This window comes from Accipiter gentilis, chromosome 5 (assembly GCF_929443795.1).
Source record: "Accipiter gentilis chromosome 5, bAccGen1.1, whole genome shotgun sequence".
Taxonomy (NCBI): Eukaryota; Metazoa; Chordata; class Aves; order Accipitriformes; family Accipitridae; genus Astur; species Astur gentilis.
The window spans coordinates 10,110,558-10,126,771 of NC_064884.1; the positions used below are offsets into that span (position 1 = coordinate 10,110,558).

The 16,214-nt window shown below is 48.0% G+C and overlaps 2 protein-coding genes across 3 annotated transcripts; one reads left to right on the forward strand and one right to left on the reverse strand.

Moving 5' to 3' along the window:
• Positions 1-88: 88 nt before the first annotated feature.
• Positions 89-15,045, reverse strand: LOC126038602 (uncharacterized). Its single transcript, XM_049800544.1, has 19 exons — positions 14,929-15,045; positions 14,645-14,727; positions 12,498-12,612; positions 11,724-11,852; positions 11,349-11,465; positions 10,133-10,251; positions 9,851-9,952; positions 8,749-8,875; positions 7,510-7,711; positions 6,681-6,825; positions 4,795-4,980; positions 4,287-4,351; positions 3,929-4,016; positions 3,569-3,638; positions 2,783-3,002; positions 2,453-2,543; positions 2,018-2,131; positions 1,545-1,663; positions 89-801 (listed from the first exon to the last, which is right to left on the reverse strand). The coding sequence occupies exons 1-19, from the start codon at positions 14,947-14,949 to the stop codon at positions 656-658; spliced, it is 2,259 nt and encodes a 752-aa protein (XP_049656501.1). The 5' UTR covers positions 14,950-15,045; the 3' UTR covers positions 89-655.
• Positions 15,004-15,677, forward strand: MTLN (mitoregulin). Of its 2 annotated transcripts, none has more exons than XM_049800546.1 (2): positions 15,004-15,258; positions 15,347-15,677. In XM_049800546.1, exon 1 carries the CDS (start codon positions 15,062-15,064, stop codon positions 15,236-15,238), a length of 177 nt encoding a protein of 58 aa, XP_049656503.1. In that variant the 5' UTR covers positions 15,004-15,061; the 3' UTR covers positions 15,239-15,258; positions 15,347-15,677. The 2 variants fall into 2 exon arrangements, with proteins under 2 accessions (XP_049656503.1, XP_049656502.1); XM_049800545.1 differs by having other exon boundaries at positions 15,350-15,677.
• Positions 15,678-16,214: the final 537 nt, after the last annotated feature.

A 16,214-nucleotide genomic window follows, 5' to 3' on the forward strand; every position in this document is an offset into this window, starting at 1 on the left:
CGCGCTCCGCCAATCTCCCTCGCTTCCGCCGGGAGGCCACGCCTCCTGTGTCTCCCCGGTCCCGGCTCGGGCAGAGGCTGCGAGAGGAAGAAACCGATCTACAAAATACTAAATCCAGATTTAGCAAAGCTCGAGGGTGCATAGGGCGGGTCCGGACAGCGCTGTTCTCTGCGCCTTGGTCCTCGGCTTGGCTGGGATTACTTCCCCTGCAGGCAGCAGGGAAGGTGACAGGCCGGAGGAGCCCCCCTCCCGTCATTAACGCTGGCACAATCGGTCATTTTTTCCAGACTGCCCAGTTTAATGCACTAAAGAGCTGTTTAGTTCCGCTTACATTGGTCCATAGAGGCACATAAAAGCACTGTAATACAAGATTCCAGTTACAAGTAGTAGGTATTTCATAATATACTGGCTATGGCACCCTTTCTGGGCTGGCACAGCCAGGTACGCCGACTCTCCCTCCGCCTTCCCGCGAGAGTACTTCCAGTTTCAACATTTATATGAGACTTTACAACAGATAAAGCCATTTCAGGCATCAGCTGCCCCTTCCCCTGTGTAATCTGGCCCCCACACTGAAGGCAGCCAGCCAGGGAATGGGTTCCAGACCCAGACAGCTGAGAATTAGCTCCTCCTCGCCGACTGCCATGGATTTCTCCCATTATGCAGTGTTCTCCAAAGTCAGATTACTGGGTACAGCAGCGGTAGGGGACAAGTTTAAGATCTCCTCAAATGAAGGTCCTTCGTCCTCAAGGGGTATCTCTGCCTCAAACATACGCTGGAGCAGAGCGTCAACCGTCCTGTACCCTGCAGGTGGCCAAAAAAAAGGTCACTGTAAGCATCAACTCCTGTTCCTCAGCAGGAGTTACGTAGTGGCTGCCTTAAGGCAGCTCTTACTCAAAGGCTGCTCCCCATTTTTTAGGCTAAGCAGGCAAGAAAACAAATGCCCCAAATGACATTCCCTGGTATTTTACCCCATATACTTTTAAGCACTGTGAGCACTTGTAAAGGGTAAGACCATTATTTTAAGCATTTCTATCACCATGTGTCCTTCAGTGGATTTGTGACCCCAATCAGCTGCCATGCCAAGAAGCATGAGCTTGGGGAACTGTTAAGGTACAGCAAGAAAGCCGCCAGTAGAATTAAAAATAGTCATTAAGCTAGAGGAAAGGAGCATATAGTCACCCCATGATCCAAACCAGGAGGAATGCAGGCTGCATATAGGAGGGAGAAAAGATAACAGACTTCTTGGCAACAGCAGGACCTCAGCCACCAAGGCAGTGTCTTTGTAGACTGGCTAGTGAAGACAAGCATGCACAGAAGGGCCAAGGCAGAAGAGAGGAAAAGAAGTTGCTACAGAAGTAAAAAGAAACAGCAAACATCAGTGTGTCCACAGTTCTCTCAAAACCTCCACCTGAGTTTTAGCTGCTTTTATAGCCCAAAGGAAGCAGAAGTGCTTGGGAGCTTCCCCAGAGAGAGCTATGATCAGAGACAGTTCAGACCGCAGCCTCTTAAACAAAAGACTGGGCACACTGAAGGGCTGCACTTACGTTTGGAGGCAATTTTAAACACCAGTCCTTTAGACTGTGGCTTTGTTCCACCTTCCCCCTCGAGATCATGATCAGCACTCTCCATGTTATCAAGGAGCTGTTCATGCTGGAGCTCATCCCTGTACAAGAAGGACCAGAAGTTACCCCAGGGAGGGACACGTCCTACCCCAGGGCCCCACACGTACCCAGCAGCAATGGATTCTCTCGGTTTCCAGCATCTCTCCTGTCCTCTGGGCAACAGCCCTGGGCTGGAAGAGCTCAGCGAGACAGCTGCAAGGCCAATGCAAGTAGCCTTCTGCTAAGATCTAGACCATGCTTACATGGTCATGACAGGTTAGCAAGAACTTTGTGACAAGGAAAAGAAGTCTCAGCTCACACCTTGGGACAGAGGGTGGCGTCTTCCTCCAGTCCCACAGCCCTCATCAGATGTGCCAAGCCAGCCACATCTAGCACTACCCTTTTGGGGGGCTTACTCTTGAACTCCCATTCCCAGCTCCTGGATTTTCTGTTCAATGGCTGTTTCTACTTCACTCTTCTCTAAGGAGTACTCCACAAAGAAAGCTTCCAAAATGAACGACACAAAGATACTGAAAGAGATGATGAGCAGAATTACATAGCAGCATTTCCTACCGGCTTCCCCCGCCCTGCTTTTGGGCATCAACAACTGTCTCGGTATTCCCAGGCTCATTCCCCAGCACTCCATCCCCTCCTCCACTGGAGATGGGGAGCTCTGAGTCAGAGCAGCACTCAGTGGAAACAAGAATAGATGAAGCCAGTTCCTCTATAATGCATGTCCTGCCTGTCTCCAAGAGTCGCACTATGTGTGACCCTCAGACCATCAGCAGCGACCTGGCAGGGGACAGAGCCTCTCTTCCCTTCAACACAGAGGAGAGCAAACCAAAACTTACTTGACAATAATTATCACCATCACAATGTGGAAGGCAATGAAATACAGCTTTGCAGGCTGAACCGTCACATTGGCAAATCCATTGGCAAAGAGTATCATGGGAGTTAAGGGCAAGGGTGCTAAAGGAGGAGAACATCTTGCTGCAGAATAGCGCTAAGGGAGAAACCAGGTAATACTGCCCAGCAACGACCTTCTGAACAAAGCCCTCTGCAGGGACCATTTCTCTGTTGTCCAGCACCGTGTGCATGGATGCGTGCAATACAAGGGGAAGAGCAGAGTCAGGGAAGAGCATGGATCACCTCTAGTCTGGACCTTCCACCACAAAGGATATCATGCCACTGATTGACTACAGTGAGTTCCATCAGGACGATGAAGGACGATGCAAAGTTGTTGAAGTTGTTCTTGCAGTATTTCCCACGGGCAAAGAGAGAGTCTTTGAGAGCTGGGTTTCCACATTCCAGGGCATGAGGAACATTCGAGCTTGCAGGGAAGAACTGGATTTTCCCATGGAATAACTCCATGCCAATAATAGCAAATACACAGTACACAACCTGGGAAGAGAAACCCCATTGCCTGCTTCTCCAGTGAGCAGCAAGCTCCATGGCAAGTTTAGAGTTCCAGCAGGTTTTGTGCAGTTTTTACAGACACAGCAAGCTGCTGAGGAGCAGCACAAGAGTCCAAGAGACCGAAGCCGCTCAAGAGCAACTACCACCAGGAATAATAAGCCAAGAACTACAGCCCAAATACAGGGAAATGAAGTATTCTCAAATCATAATAGAAGCTATTCTTAGGAAACTATTTGAGAAACAGGTTTCTCATTCAGCTTCTTGCCCAAACCATAGTTTGATTCTTTACAGTGTGAAGCCCAGACTGCACAGAACATCCTCACTGCCACGTAGAGCAAGTAAGGATGTCCTGACCTGGCAGCTAGCAGGAACCCAATCCTATTGCACATGTTTACATGTGCAATGACCAGAATCAAATGGACACTTACAGTTTCAAAGGTCTGCCATCCAGAGCTTTGCATTTATCCTCTTGGGAACAGCATGAGCATGAGACTTAAGACACATTCCTGTAAAACTGGAGTGCTTTGAGCTAAGATACCAGGTTTTCTTACCAGAGTCAGCCCACCAAATGTCAACATTGTCGGTACGATGTTTATCAGTGTGTTCATGATGACCCGGAACCTACAGCAAATGATTCATGACAACACTTGCTGTGGGGAGGGTCATTTAAAGCCCATGCTTGCTTATTGTCACATCCCATCCAGCATGTGCTCCCCACATATTCTTATTTATAAGTAAGTCTCTAGGGAGGCTGCGGCAACTGGGCTCACCCCAGGCACATTGGGATGCTTTGCTGAGCAGCCATGGTCAGTCCAAACCAGCCAGGCAGAACAACTCAAGGCACTGTCTCAGCCAGCCTCTGACACAGCCTGCCCCCAAAAAACATATCCCTATCCCATTCTCTTCATTACCTTTGAATGCTGTCAACAATCCTTATTAGCCTGAGGACCCTTAAGATGAAGACAATATCCAGGATCTGTTGGCTGTTGTACTTTGTGGCTGAGAAAGTAAAAAAGATTTTTTTGGTTACAAAAAATAAGCAGGGAAGCGCAGAGGTAAAGCATGTTCTTACATTTGTTACGATTATGTCCTTGTTAAACACTATTTGTAATAGGTAGCTATAAAAATAAAGACTAGGTTAGTTCTTAGGAACCCTATAGGAAATTCGTTGTCTTGTTAAAAAGCCTCCCAAGCCCAAGGTGATGGCAAAAGATGACTCAAGACCACCAAGTTTCCCAGATGCATGCAGACTGCTTAAGCTGCACTTACTCGATTTCAGGGTGGTATTGAGTACCGTTGCAGTCAAGGCAGCAAAGATGATGAGGGTATCAAACCTAGCACGAGGGAAGGCAGTGCTGTTAGATTTGTGGTGACAGAGAATGGGCACTTAAGCTGCCACACAACATAGAAAAGTAGTGTTCCCTCTTCCTCACATCTGTGCCAGACAGCCCTGCATCATCTCAAACTCTTTGCAGGGTGGGAAGATGGAAAAGCTTTGTTTAGCAAAATGCTTTCCCCTGCCCAGCTGTTATCTTCACACACTGCAGAGTGACTTTTGACTGAGACAGAGCAGGGTAGAGAATAGTAGTCTCTGTCAGAGCCGGGTTAGGCCAGGAAAGAGCACAATGTCCTCTGATGCATACAATCATTTTAATTACACCCTGGCACAGGAGTTAAGCAGCCCATCTCTCCAAGAGACTTTCAGTTATGAGGAGCTGAACACAAAGATCTCATCATACTTCACACCACGTTTAACACAAACATTCATCCCACTCACCAGTTCCAGAACTGATTTTTGCCAAAGAACGCCCTTGGTTCGTAAGTGTACACTTTCAAGAGTATCTCAATTATATACAAAGCAAGGAAGACCCACTCTGCATAAGAAATATAAGGTGTTTCTTCATCCAGAGCAATGAAGATTGCATTTATTAGAATGATCACATCATAAGTCCTAACAAATCCCCTGCAGAAAGAAAAAAAGAGAAATCAGTTTGCCAGTCCCCAAAAGGTAAAAGTTACAGTGTTATTTCAGGAGTTCTTTGCCTCCTCTCTCAAACACTGCCATTTAGGAAGCTACCTTTACCCATCAATTCTCCCCAAGAGTTTGGAAAAGTTACTGCAGAGTTTAGCTTTTCCCCTGAAGTCCAACACAAAGCAGAGCACAAGCCTTCAGGGTACACCACTGCCAACGCTCTTAGTCCTAAACAAACTCTTAGAGACTGACTGCAACTGAGTTTCCAACAAGTCAAGCAGCATTTCTCAAGCAGAAAGACCAGATGAGTGAAACAGAAGACTATACAGGACTGGGAGGGGTGGCTGGTACACCAGATGGGTGTGCTGGAGCCAGAGGGACCTGGACAAGCTGAGAAAGTGGGCAGAGAGGAATCTCGCTATGTTCAATGGGAAATGAAAAGTCCTGCTCCCAGGGAGGAATAACCTCAGGCACCACTGCAGGCTGGGGGTCAACTATCTGAAAAGCAGCACTGCAGACAATCCCGGGGGACTGGGGTGTCTTGGTTAAACGTGAGCCAGCAATGCACCCTGGTGGCAAAGGCGGCCAAGAACATCCTGGGCTACATTAGCAAGTGTTGCGAAGAGGTCGAGAGAAGTGATTTTTCCCATCTACTCAGTGTGGTGAGGCTACATTTGGAGTGCTGTGTTGACAGCTAGGCTCCCCAGTACAAAAGAGACGTGAACATACTAGAGCAAGCAGAGCAAAGGGTCACAAAAATTATTAAAGGATAGGATAGTCTGACACATTGCATGTTGAGAGAGTTAGGATTGTTAAGCCTGAAGGGGAGAAGGGTCAGGAAGAACTCGGTATGTACAAATACCTGGTGGAAAGGTATAGAGAAGATGGAGCCAGACTCTTCTGAGTGGGATCCAGTGAAAGCACAAGTGGCAAGGGGCACAAGTTGAAATACAGGATTTTCCACTTAAACAAAAAAGCTTTTTTTGGTTTTGTTTGGGTTTGGTTTTTGGGATTTTTTTGTTTGTGGGTTTTCGGTTTTGTTTGTTTTTTAAACTGAGGGTGGTCAAACACTGGAACAGGTTGCAGAGAGGTTATGGAGTCTCCATCCTTGGAGATACTCAAAACCCAACTAGACATAACCCTGAGTACCCTACTCTAGCTGACCCTGCTTTGAATGAGGGAGTTACACTAGACCATCTCTAGATGTTCCTTCTGATCTCAGTGATTTTGCAATGCTGGGAAGACTCAGGTGTGAAACAGAGCACTAGTAGCTTATAGTATCAACTTGGTAAGAGCTGATGAAGCAGCACAATGCAGCCTTGCAGCAGAGACTGCTGAAGCAAGATCACCTTTAAGTGAAGCATTTAGTCTGGTCCTTCAAGGCAGGCCATAATGCACTTCTTGCTTTCAGTAAAAGCTATTTACACTCGGCACCTATAGAAGATCTGAACAAGTGGGACTGGAAGAGGTATGGACTCACCAATAGCCAAGTCTACTTTCTCTGCACCACTGAAAGAAGGCTAAGAGCAGAGCTGGTCCACAGAACACTTTCAAAAGTGGAACCCCCAATGTTTGCCTAAATGCAGTTTGCACTTCCCAGCATGACACCCAGATGAGCATTTGCTTGCAACACCGCTGCTCAGCAGCCCTTTGAACATTAAGAGCTGCTTGTTCCACCACTAGAGGCTTACCTGTGCCTAACCATGCTGCGCAGGAAACGACTCACTGCTGACTTGTATACACGAGGCATCCATTGACCCAGCGGATGGCTGCGTATTTTCAGGGTAATCACCTGGATGTTGAGGAGATCTGCCAGTTGTACAAAGGACTTCTTGTCTGCAGTTGGGGAGAGCACTACACATCAGTCTGCTATCATTAAAAAAGACAGTGTCTGGCAAATGCAAACCTATATGGACACAAGTTGCAGCAGTCTGGACTCAGTATCTATTCACTGCAGCAGACAAAGCACATGCCCAAAGTGGTATCCACCACAAAACAGGCTGAACTCAGTACTCAAGCAGCTCCTCTTGCCCCATTCCTGGGGGACTGGCTCAAACCATAGGCCAACAACCAACACAAACCTTTAATGATCAGGATGGGCACGATCTAGCATGAGAAGACTGACCCATCTCTCCCGATATCCTGTCTCCAGCAGGAGCAGAGCGAGAGGCTCCAGAGGACTGTGTGGGAAGCCACATTGCTTGGAGGAATCTGATAACAAGGGAGGCTTTCCTTTTCCTGTGCTGAGAACAGGAGGTCCCATTCTCCATGGCGAGCTTGGCCTGATGTCAAATGGCCATGAAGAGCTGCCCACAGCGTACATGACACGGGCTACAGCACAGGCAGAAAGAACAACCTTTCAGGACTTAAGCAATCTGGAAGGAAGCAGGAAGAGGGGCCTGGAGTCCCTCCGGGTCCATCACAGACCACAAGTCCCAATGCCAAAACCCTTGAAGCATGAGGCTCCTGACCCTGGGCTCCTCCCCAATCCCTTGGGCATAGCGGTGCCCCACTGCTCACCTATGAAACCCTTCTGCTCATTATCCGAGATGCAGAGCAGCAGCTCTCGGTGGGAGTTGCTGATATCAGGAGCCACCAGCTTGACAAGCTGCTTCCAGCAGGCTTCTCTAACCACAAATTGTGCTCCTTCCTCTTCCTTCAGGAGGTTGAAAGCCTCTATCATCTTGCGGTGCTTCATGTAAGCAAGCTTACGGATCTCATTCTAGAGAGAGTATTGTGATTCAGGCAGCTTCAGTCACCCTTCCCCCTCCTTTTTTTAAGAAAAAAAAATAATCTTATTTTCACGGCACAGAGATGCAAGAAGAGACTCAGAGGAAAACACCTGGAGTGGTATTAGACACAAAGTACAGCACAGTCAGTGGGGGTGATGAGAAATGCCATTTAACAGGCAACCAGGGGCCCTCTGCACAGCACTGTGGAAGGATCAATAGATTGCTTGCTGTTGGGAGATACATTGAAAAACCGGAAGAAAAGACAAAGGATAGTGTCTAACAGGAAGGAGATGACAAAGACCACAGGATCTGCATGTTCACAGGTCACAGAAGCAAAGAGGGTGTGTCCACATATGCTTCCCATCCATAAGTGAATACTGCTGAGATCAGGGGCAGAGATCCTCTTCTGCGCACAGTTACAAGCAGGCTAAAGAACCTTATAGCCTTGGGAGACCAGCCTCTGGGAAGACCTAGAAGGCTGCTTACTGAGAAAGAACCAATCCCCTCATGGGAGCACCCAGGAATTTCCAGCTCTCACCCTTTGATCACAAGTGCCAAACTGTACCTACTCAGTTTGGGTAGCAGCAGCAAGAGTTCCAATTTACTTAGACCTCCCTTTACATTTTCTTTGCTTTAAGAGCACACACAGTGGCAGAAAAAGTGTGCCCGCGCTCATAGCCAACTGAAAACAGTCTCCTGCACACAGACAGCATTTCTGAGCTAGGACTAAGCCTCTAACAACCATAACGCAGAGACATGTGCTTCCTATCTGTTGCAACTTCTTGGGTCCACAGCACCATAGAAAATTTTTGTTAAATGCTAAAAGCAGAACTGACAGCAATCCCCATGATACGAAAGGTGGGCCTGTCTTGTTATTTGCAGAGCATCAGCAAAGGTAAGAAGCTGTATGCCCTTCTCCACACTTTACAGAAGCAGAACCTTTCCAAGGGAAAGCCAGGTATTTCCTTACAAGGCTATATAGAACAGCAGGCAGTCACCAATCACAATTCACCCCTCCAGACATTACCTTCAGGTGTTTTTTGTAGTTGTTGTACACTACAGCCAGGAAGAGAGACATGAAGATATAAGTGTTGACAATGACAAAGGCAATGAAGAACAGGGCATACCATGAACTGAAGTCAAATGCTGGCATCCTAGAGGAGGGGAGAGAGATTGCTACTTGCTGGGCAGACATCAGGGAAATAAAATAAACCACAAGAAAACAGTCTTTCAGATCGATTTCTAAGTACTGTTTTGGACAGCCAGATCAAACTTGCCAGATAATACCCAAGCTAAAAACTATGCATTAATTCAGTTAGAGAACAGTTTTCCTCTACTAGGTTTTCATCCTAGTTTATCAGGCCCTGACTGAAAGGATGCAAAGGAGAAAGCACAGAGATTAAGCTTCTGTCAGCATGGCTAAGTGTAAGTGCAGAGTCTTGAGGCGATGTCTCAGTCATAAGCTGGTTATTGGCTTCACAGACCCTAACTGCACTCAGACCTCCTCTTCCACTTACTCTAGGAGGACTAGTGGCATTTCTCAGTCCAAATGCCCAGGGTCCCTGTAACAGCAGTTCTATTCAGAGTTCACACAAACGAGTGTGCCATTTCTCCCTGTCCCTGTCTTTGATGGGACCTTTGCAGCACAAACCAAAATGGGAACCCAGTTAGAACAAATAAGGATGGAAAGACCAACCTTCGCATAAGTTTAAACACAGCTGTGCAAATCAAAAAAAGTCTGCATAGAAAGCCCTGCAAATATTACACGAGAAAAAGATATCTGATTACCAGACCACAACCTTCTTTTTCAGGAGAGGGTTTTAATCAGAGAGTGTGTGCGTTTGTCCTCTGGTTTAAGCCTTTATCAGCTACTGGGTCATTCAGAAAGCAGTATTTTTAATGCATCATTTCTAAAAGTCTTCCTAGCCTCTGATTCTAGTTCGGAGCCATTTATAAAACAGATGGCTGAGAATTCATGAAACCCCTGCAGGCTGGAAAAGTAAAAGCCCTGTTGCTGCTCTGAAATACCTTGTTGTACAAAACACAGTATTGTTCTAACCAGAGATCCTGCCACTAGGAGCAGGATACCAGCATTCACAACAGAAAGACTGCAAGCTCAGCATACATACATGACATCTGGGCTGTTTGCTGTCGTCACCAGCACATAGAGGTCAAACACAATTTCTAGGTAGTTTTTGAAATACGGCAAGCCTTCTGCTGTCTGGAGATTCCTAGGAGGAAAAGGACAATCTGAAGTTAAGCACAGAGATCACATGTTCCACCACAGGAACTGCATGTATGAGCAGTGCTTGTATTCACTAGCAATCATTTGGAGTTGCCAGATTCCCTTCTGCCCCGAAGTATCACACACATTCCTCCCACCCAGCTCTGAGCAAAAGCAGTATTCACACCTCTCACCAAACAGCTTCAAGGCCATGAGGGAGAACATGAGAAGGCTAAACATGAAGAGCAAGAAGACGTAGGTGATCTCTGGCAGTGTGTTGCGGATGCTGCGGAAGGCTCTCCGAATCTGCCAGGGAGAAGGAAAGAAGCCTTTAGAGGCAAGGTGGTACCCATTTTTCCCCTCACCATCCCACCCGGATCAAATGTCTACACAGGGACAGGTAAGCAGAGTGGGATACAGGTACTCTTCTGTTGCTTGGCAGGAAAGATTCTGACCCAGATGGGCCAGCTCTGTTCTGCTAAAACCTGTGCAGGAGTACCAGACCTTTCCTCCTCATTCCCTAGAAGAGATGCTGGAAGGAGAGACCCTATCTGCTAGCCAAGGGACAGAAAGTCCTGTGGCACGGCTGGGATGCTCTTGCTGCAGGGGACTGGTCAGGGACAGAAGCCCATCAGTCCAGGCCACAAAACACATGCTCTGAGCCTGAGACTTCAACTGCCCCCTCCCCCAGGCCTCCACACCACCGTAGTTTATTAATTTGTAAGTCAGGACCAGAATGGTCTTGGGCAGCAGGGCAAAGATCTTCCTGTGACAAGAGGAATCAGAGTCCAAAGCACCCATCTGGACTACAAGTTCAGTTTCCGAGAACGGCATGACACTTGTGCTTGTTTGCCTAGGAGGCTTCCAGAAATAAGTAACCTGGCCCTTGACCCAGGAAGAAACAGTCTTCTCGTCTGCAGTGCTGCTAATGTTCACACCTCCCAAGGACAGTATCTAACTCTGCTTGCAAACAGAGGCTGCTCCCCCACATAGGGTGGGCTAAGCACAGCTCATGGGCCAACCTTACAAGAAATATTCCTCCTCCATGCAGCCTTACACTTTGCTAAGCATGATCTTCCCTAAATCATCACAGTACCGTGTTTGGCGAGAAGCTCTAGTTCCAGACCCAAGCATGCCCAGGGCCCTGGGCAGCAATAACGTGGCCCATGGGTACAGGGCAAAGCCTTCTGGTACTTTGCACAGAACCCAAGCAGCATCAGTGAGAATGCACCCTTTTCTCCATCTCAAATTCTTGCTTCAGGCCACCTCCGAGAGAAACCTTCACTCACAGGAACCTAAGTTCTGCTATTTCTGCACTAAATCCCCTGGGTCTCAGAAAGCAGCAGACTGTCCAAACATAGGACCCTGCACCAGGGATACACCCCACCAGACCTCTTCCTTACCTGGCGACTCTCTGCAAAGTTGATCAGGAAGATGGGCCTCACAATTCTTGACCATCGAATGCTCCTCATGTTGTACATCCTGAGGACCCCATATATGGCCAGGTCGGTTAGAGATAACTGTAGAAGAAAGAAGGAAAATTCCCAGAAGCAATGTTGGAAATATGTCTAGATGGTGAAGACAATAGGGTTAGCTGATACAAGACAGATGCACACACAACAGGTCTGTGAGAACAGGCCTGAGTGTTGGTTGATTCGGCCATGGCTCTTGTAGAGCCCTTGTACCTCAGGGCTATGTTACCAGGAAAGCAAGAGGAGGAAAAAGCCACCTTCACATTGGGCAATTCAACCTTGGAGGCTCCCCTAGGCCTAACTCACCAGGATTGCAACCATGATGCAGATGTTCTTGGTATCCTTCCAGAATACATTGCGAAGGGTGACTTTTGCAAAATGTGTCAGTCGGCCGAAGAACACCAGAAGGCACAACACTTCGATCAGAGAAGTGACCTGCAGAGAGAGAAGGGGCCCAAGTCAGGACGTCCAAGCGCAGCTCTAGCCCTCTTTGCACAGATGAGGATGTGCAGGCTGGAGTACAGGCTAAGTGTAAACAGGCAGAGTCAGTATAAAAGTTTTTCCAGTGGCTTTTGCTGTTGGCTATTTTACAGGCTTACATATCTGGCACTGAGCAATAGTTTCAGGCTTCCTTTTGTGAAATTCCTGCCACAGGCATGTTAAAGTCAGTAAACTTGTATTTGCTTAGGATTCCAGGAGCACATTCAAGGAGTGCAGAACAAATAAAGGCTACAGAAAAGTCAGTCCCAAGGGCAACACTACACTTCTGCTTTCAGACATGAGGACTGGACTTGGGTCACATAGAAGGCTGGAATTTTTCTCCACGATGCAGAAAAGCAACATGACTTTGTCTGCAGTCACACTAGCCATTGCTGATGGCCATAATGGATCCCATAGTCCCTGTCTAGTTCCCATGCCCTTTTTCATCCCTGTTTCAGTAGATCAAAAATATCAACAGAAATACCAGTATCAATTGTCTCTTGAGGCCTTTGACAACTAGTTTCAAGCAAGGAACCCTTGCTTGCTCTACCGAGCAACACAAATACTGGCTGCATTGCTGCTTCTACACTGAAAACTTACCAGGAAGGGAAGTGGATACACAGCAGGTTCTTCAAACACCGCAAGGGAAAGGTTGAGAAAGATGAAGAAGTAGGTGACTGTTCGCATAATCCAGTGATTATAGAGATAATAAAGTCTGTAGAAAGAAGGCAGTGGCACCGTAAATAAAGGCTTCAGTGCACATACCTATGGGCTCACCAAATGCACTTTGGCAGAACAGCACATGCTGTCCCAAACAGTCATGGAGGGAGAAGGGCAACAGCAGCACAATTTTTGCCAGCCAGGGATTTGGCAATTTGTTTCCTGGCCCTTCCTTATAGTCTCATAGCTGATAGACACTATACTCCTTTTCAGGGAACAAAAAACCCAGGAAGGTGGAACACAGGCATTCTTCAGTTCAGTTTAAGACTGCAACATACAAATTTGGTAAAGCTGCTTCCTATTTGTAATTACCTTGTTCCTTAATTCGAGTGCAAACTTATGCTAAGCTCAGGTATCCACGCGACACACAAGCTAAGTCTGATTAGTTATCAGCCTTTCTTTGCAGGTTAAAAAGCAAAGAGATAAGAAGAGCCACCGGAGAGAAGTATGGAGTCGCACAGTAAACTTTTTTTTGTGTGTTTGGTTTTTTTGGTTGGTTTTGTTTTTTGGTTGTTTTTTTTTTTGTTGTTTGTTTGTTGTTTTTTTTTTAAATACACAACTCAAGCAGTATTCTATCCCCTAGGGCAGCAAAACCTCCAGTGAATGCTGGCAATAACCATGAACACATCCAGCTCTAAGCCTCTCACAGGAGGTTTCACACAACGGCATGCAGCAGTGGCTCCTTTGGGGAGAAGCAGAGTAGATCTATAAAGCACATAGTTTCTCTGCCAATAAAAAAAGCTGCCAACATTGCCAAACAGTTATCTCATCTGCCCAATAACCACCTGCATAAAGGCTACAGGGCAGATAATTATACAGATTACATGATATTACGCCCTTAATAACATCATCAAGACACAACCATGTAAAACCTGATCATTTATTTCTACTATTTATACTAAGCATACTTGGGCAGGATAAACTATATGCATGCAGTCTGTTTTTCCAAAGCCAACAGACATAACAGCTACACAACGGCATACATCTGCTCAAATCCTTTGTAACAAACATACTTAACCATACTTGTGTCTCCACGACACCCAAAAAACTTTATTAGCTAAGACATGAGGATTAAATAAAAGGGAAGGGTTTTGGAGGGAAGGCTACAGGAGTCATTAGGGCTCACACACTGCTTTGCTGGCAGCCTGTTTATCACCTTTCCTGCTACACTAGCCATTTCTCTTAGGTTTCACACGTGGGAACAGTTTGCCTAAAGCAGTCCAAGCCTGAAGGAGAAGTCATCTCTCTGACTGAAGTTGCTCAGCCTCTTACCAGCAACTAAAAGAGAAGAGAGTCAGCATTGCAGGCAAAACATTCTTGACTTGGGGAATTTCACTTAACTAATTGCCAATTAACATAAGCTTTTAATGACTCCTGCCCCCAGCAGCCACCACCCTTTCTGAAGTATACCTAAGCAGAGGTGCCACACGCTCCTTTGATTAGCTGAAGTTTTGGTGTGCAGTGGGTTGGTGTCACCTGCAACCAACCCAGCCGGTAACAACCATGACCACCAGGCACAGGGCTGTTCTACTACACAGGGCAACCATGCAGCCCCCTGTCGCCGAAACCCTGCAGCTTACACCCAGCATGGCCACACTCCACACTCCAGCACCCCTTCTACACAGGTGAGGGCTGACCACACTTCCCAAATTTTTCATCCCCGCAGAGTGCTTGCAGCTTCAGTCTTGAAGGATTTTTATTTTATTTTTTTTTACACTCTAGGAAAAAACCAAGTTTTTGTTTCCTTTCCTGTCCTCAACATACAGATGCACCGAGCTCCATTTGACATACAGATTTCAGCTTAAATCCAGTTCTTTGCATCCCACCCACCCAACCTTCTCAGCATTCAGCTGGTGAAACCAAGGCCCCCAGCCTTTTTTGGCTCTTGCTCTTTGGACACAATTGTAGTTAGTTCTCCCTATCCCAGCTTAAGCACCCCACAGCACCGCATGCTGCCTGCGAGACCAGCGCAGAGCCCCACAGAAGTGTGACAGCGTGGGTGTTTGCAGGGATGTGGACGTCCTTACCTGACAGCCTCCGGGGAGGTCCTAAAAGGAATATTTCTGTTGTACTGCGCATCGGAGACGAAGGCTGCTGCCAGCAGGAGATCCTGGGGAAAGGGAGAAAACACAGACAGCTGGTCAGTGGGCGTGGGAGCAGACGCTCACTCACAGGAGCTCCCTTTCACCCCGAGAAGCGGTACAAGGGATGCCACAGCTTCGCACACCCGCCTCCCTCGATCTGCTAGCGAGGACCCATCACCGTCCCAGCCCGGAGGACGGGACCCCCCCCCCCCGACAGCTCTCGCTACCTGCGAAGCCCCCTCCGCCATGGCGCGGACAGACAGACGCTGCGCCTCCCCGGTCCCGCCGCCTTTAACGGGTCCCGCCCCCGCTCCGGCGGAAGCGGGAGGCGGTGCCGAAGCCGGAGCCGGTTAACGGGGAATGGGGTTGGAGGTGCTGCGGCCCCGGGCCGTGCGCTGGGCGCTGCTGGCCGCCTTCGCGGCCGGGGTGCTGGTGGGCTGGCAGGCGGGCCGTGCCCGCCGCCGGTTCCTCCGTTGGCGCCAGCGCCGCCTGCAGCGCCGTCTCGCCGCCGCCCAGGAGCAGCTGGAGGCGGCTTGAGGCGAGGAGAGAGGTCCTCGGTGCGTCCCCGGAGCCGCTCTGCCTCCTTCCCTGCCCTCGCACAGCGGGCTTGGGAGGTCAACACGACCCTCCGGTTGTCTCCTCCAGCAGCCTTGGCCTCGGTGGACGTTGGGTGAGCAGAAATGGATTCGCCCCCTGCGCCGCGTTGTCGGAGCCGGTTTGGAAAAGGGCTGGTGAAAAACAGCGTCCGTGGAATACCGGGGCCGCTCCTCTGTCCTTCAGAAGACGAGATTCCCAAACTGCATCAGGCTAACCTAACAAAACACCGGGGATACAGGAACGACGACACCAGATGTATTTCCGTATTTCAAAGGGTTGTCTGTGTTTGTCTTGCTTTCAGTCTGCTGCTGAGGTACGCCGCTCTGCCCTTGCCGAGAAGCGCTGCTGATGCATTAAACTAGCAAAAATCACGACGCGATGTTCCTAGATGTGTTTATTTCTCTGTGAAGGTGAAAACGTACCTTATGGGCGCTGGTAATGAGTGACGAATCTCATTATGAAAGTACACACATGAAAAAAAACTGTGGGGACAACTAAGTGGTGAAATAGCTTCATGCATTGGGAGGGTGAATGAGCAAATTAAATGAAGGATGCTTGTGCTTCGGACTCTGAATTTCTTCCCATGCTGTGGACAAGGAATTGTGGAGATGGTTGTACCGCATTCCTTCTTTCTCTCCCATGGCTAGCAAATTCCAGAAAAGTATCTCCTCGAGACTGAGAGAAGGGGGTGCTCCTGCTTTGCGCCGGAGGATTTACTGCACGCTATGCAGGCTGCTGGCTTTCAACTATATCACTGAACTGTGAAAAGTTATAAAAGTTTTTTTGGGAAAAAAAAAACCCACTGCCCAGCCGCCCTTATGATCATGAAATGGTGATTTCTAGCCAAATAAATAGTCCTGTGGCTTTTTGGTAGAACCAGGTTTCAGACCTTTGGAAGTTCCTTCAATGCAAAGGC

Bases quoted from the DNA above. Each gene is read 5' to 3' on its own strand.
- LOC126038602 (XM_049800544.1), bottom strand. From the start codon at position 14,949: ATGGCGGAGGGGGCTTCGCAG. The intron at 14,728-14,928 runs GTAGCGAGAGCT...CCCTTTCCCCAG, and splicing joins TGGCGGAGGGGGCTTCGCAG to GATCTCCTGCTGGCAGCAGC. The intron at 802-1,544 runs GTAAGTGCAGCC...GGCCACCTGCAG, and splicing joins GTTTAAAATTGCCTCCAAAC to GGTACAGGACGGTTGACGCT.
- MTLN (XM_049800546.1), top strand. From the start codon at position 15,062: ATGGGGTTGGAGGTGCTGCGGCCCCGGGCCGTGCGCTGGGCGCTGCTG.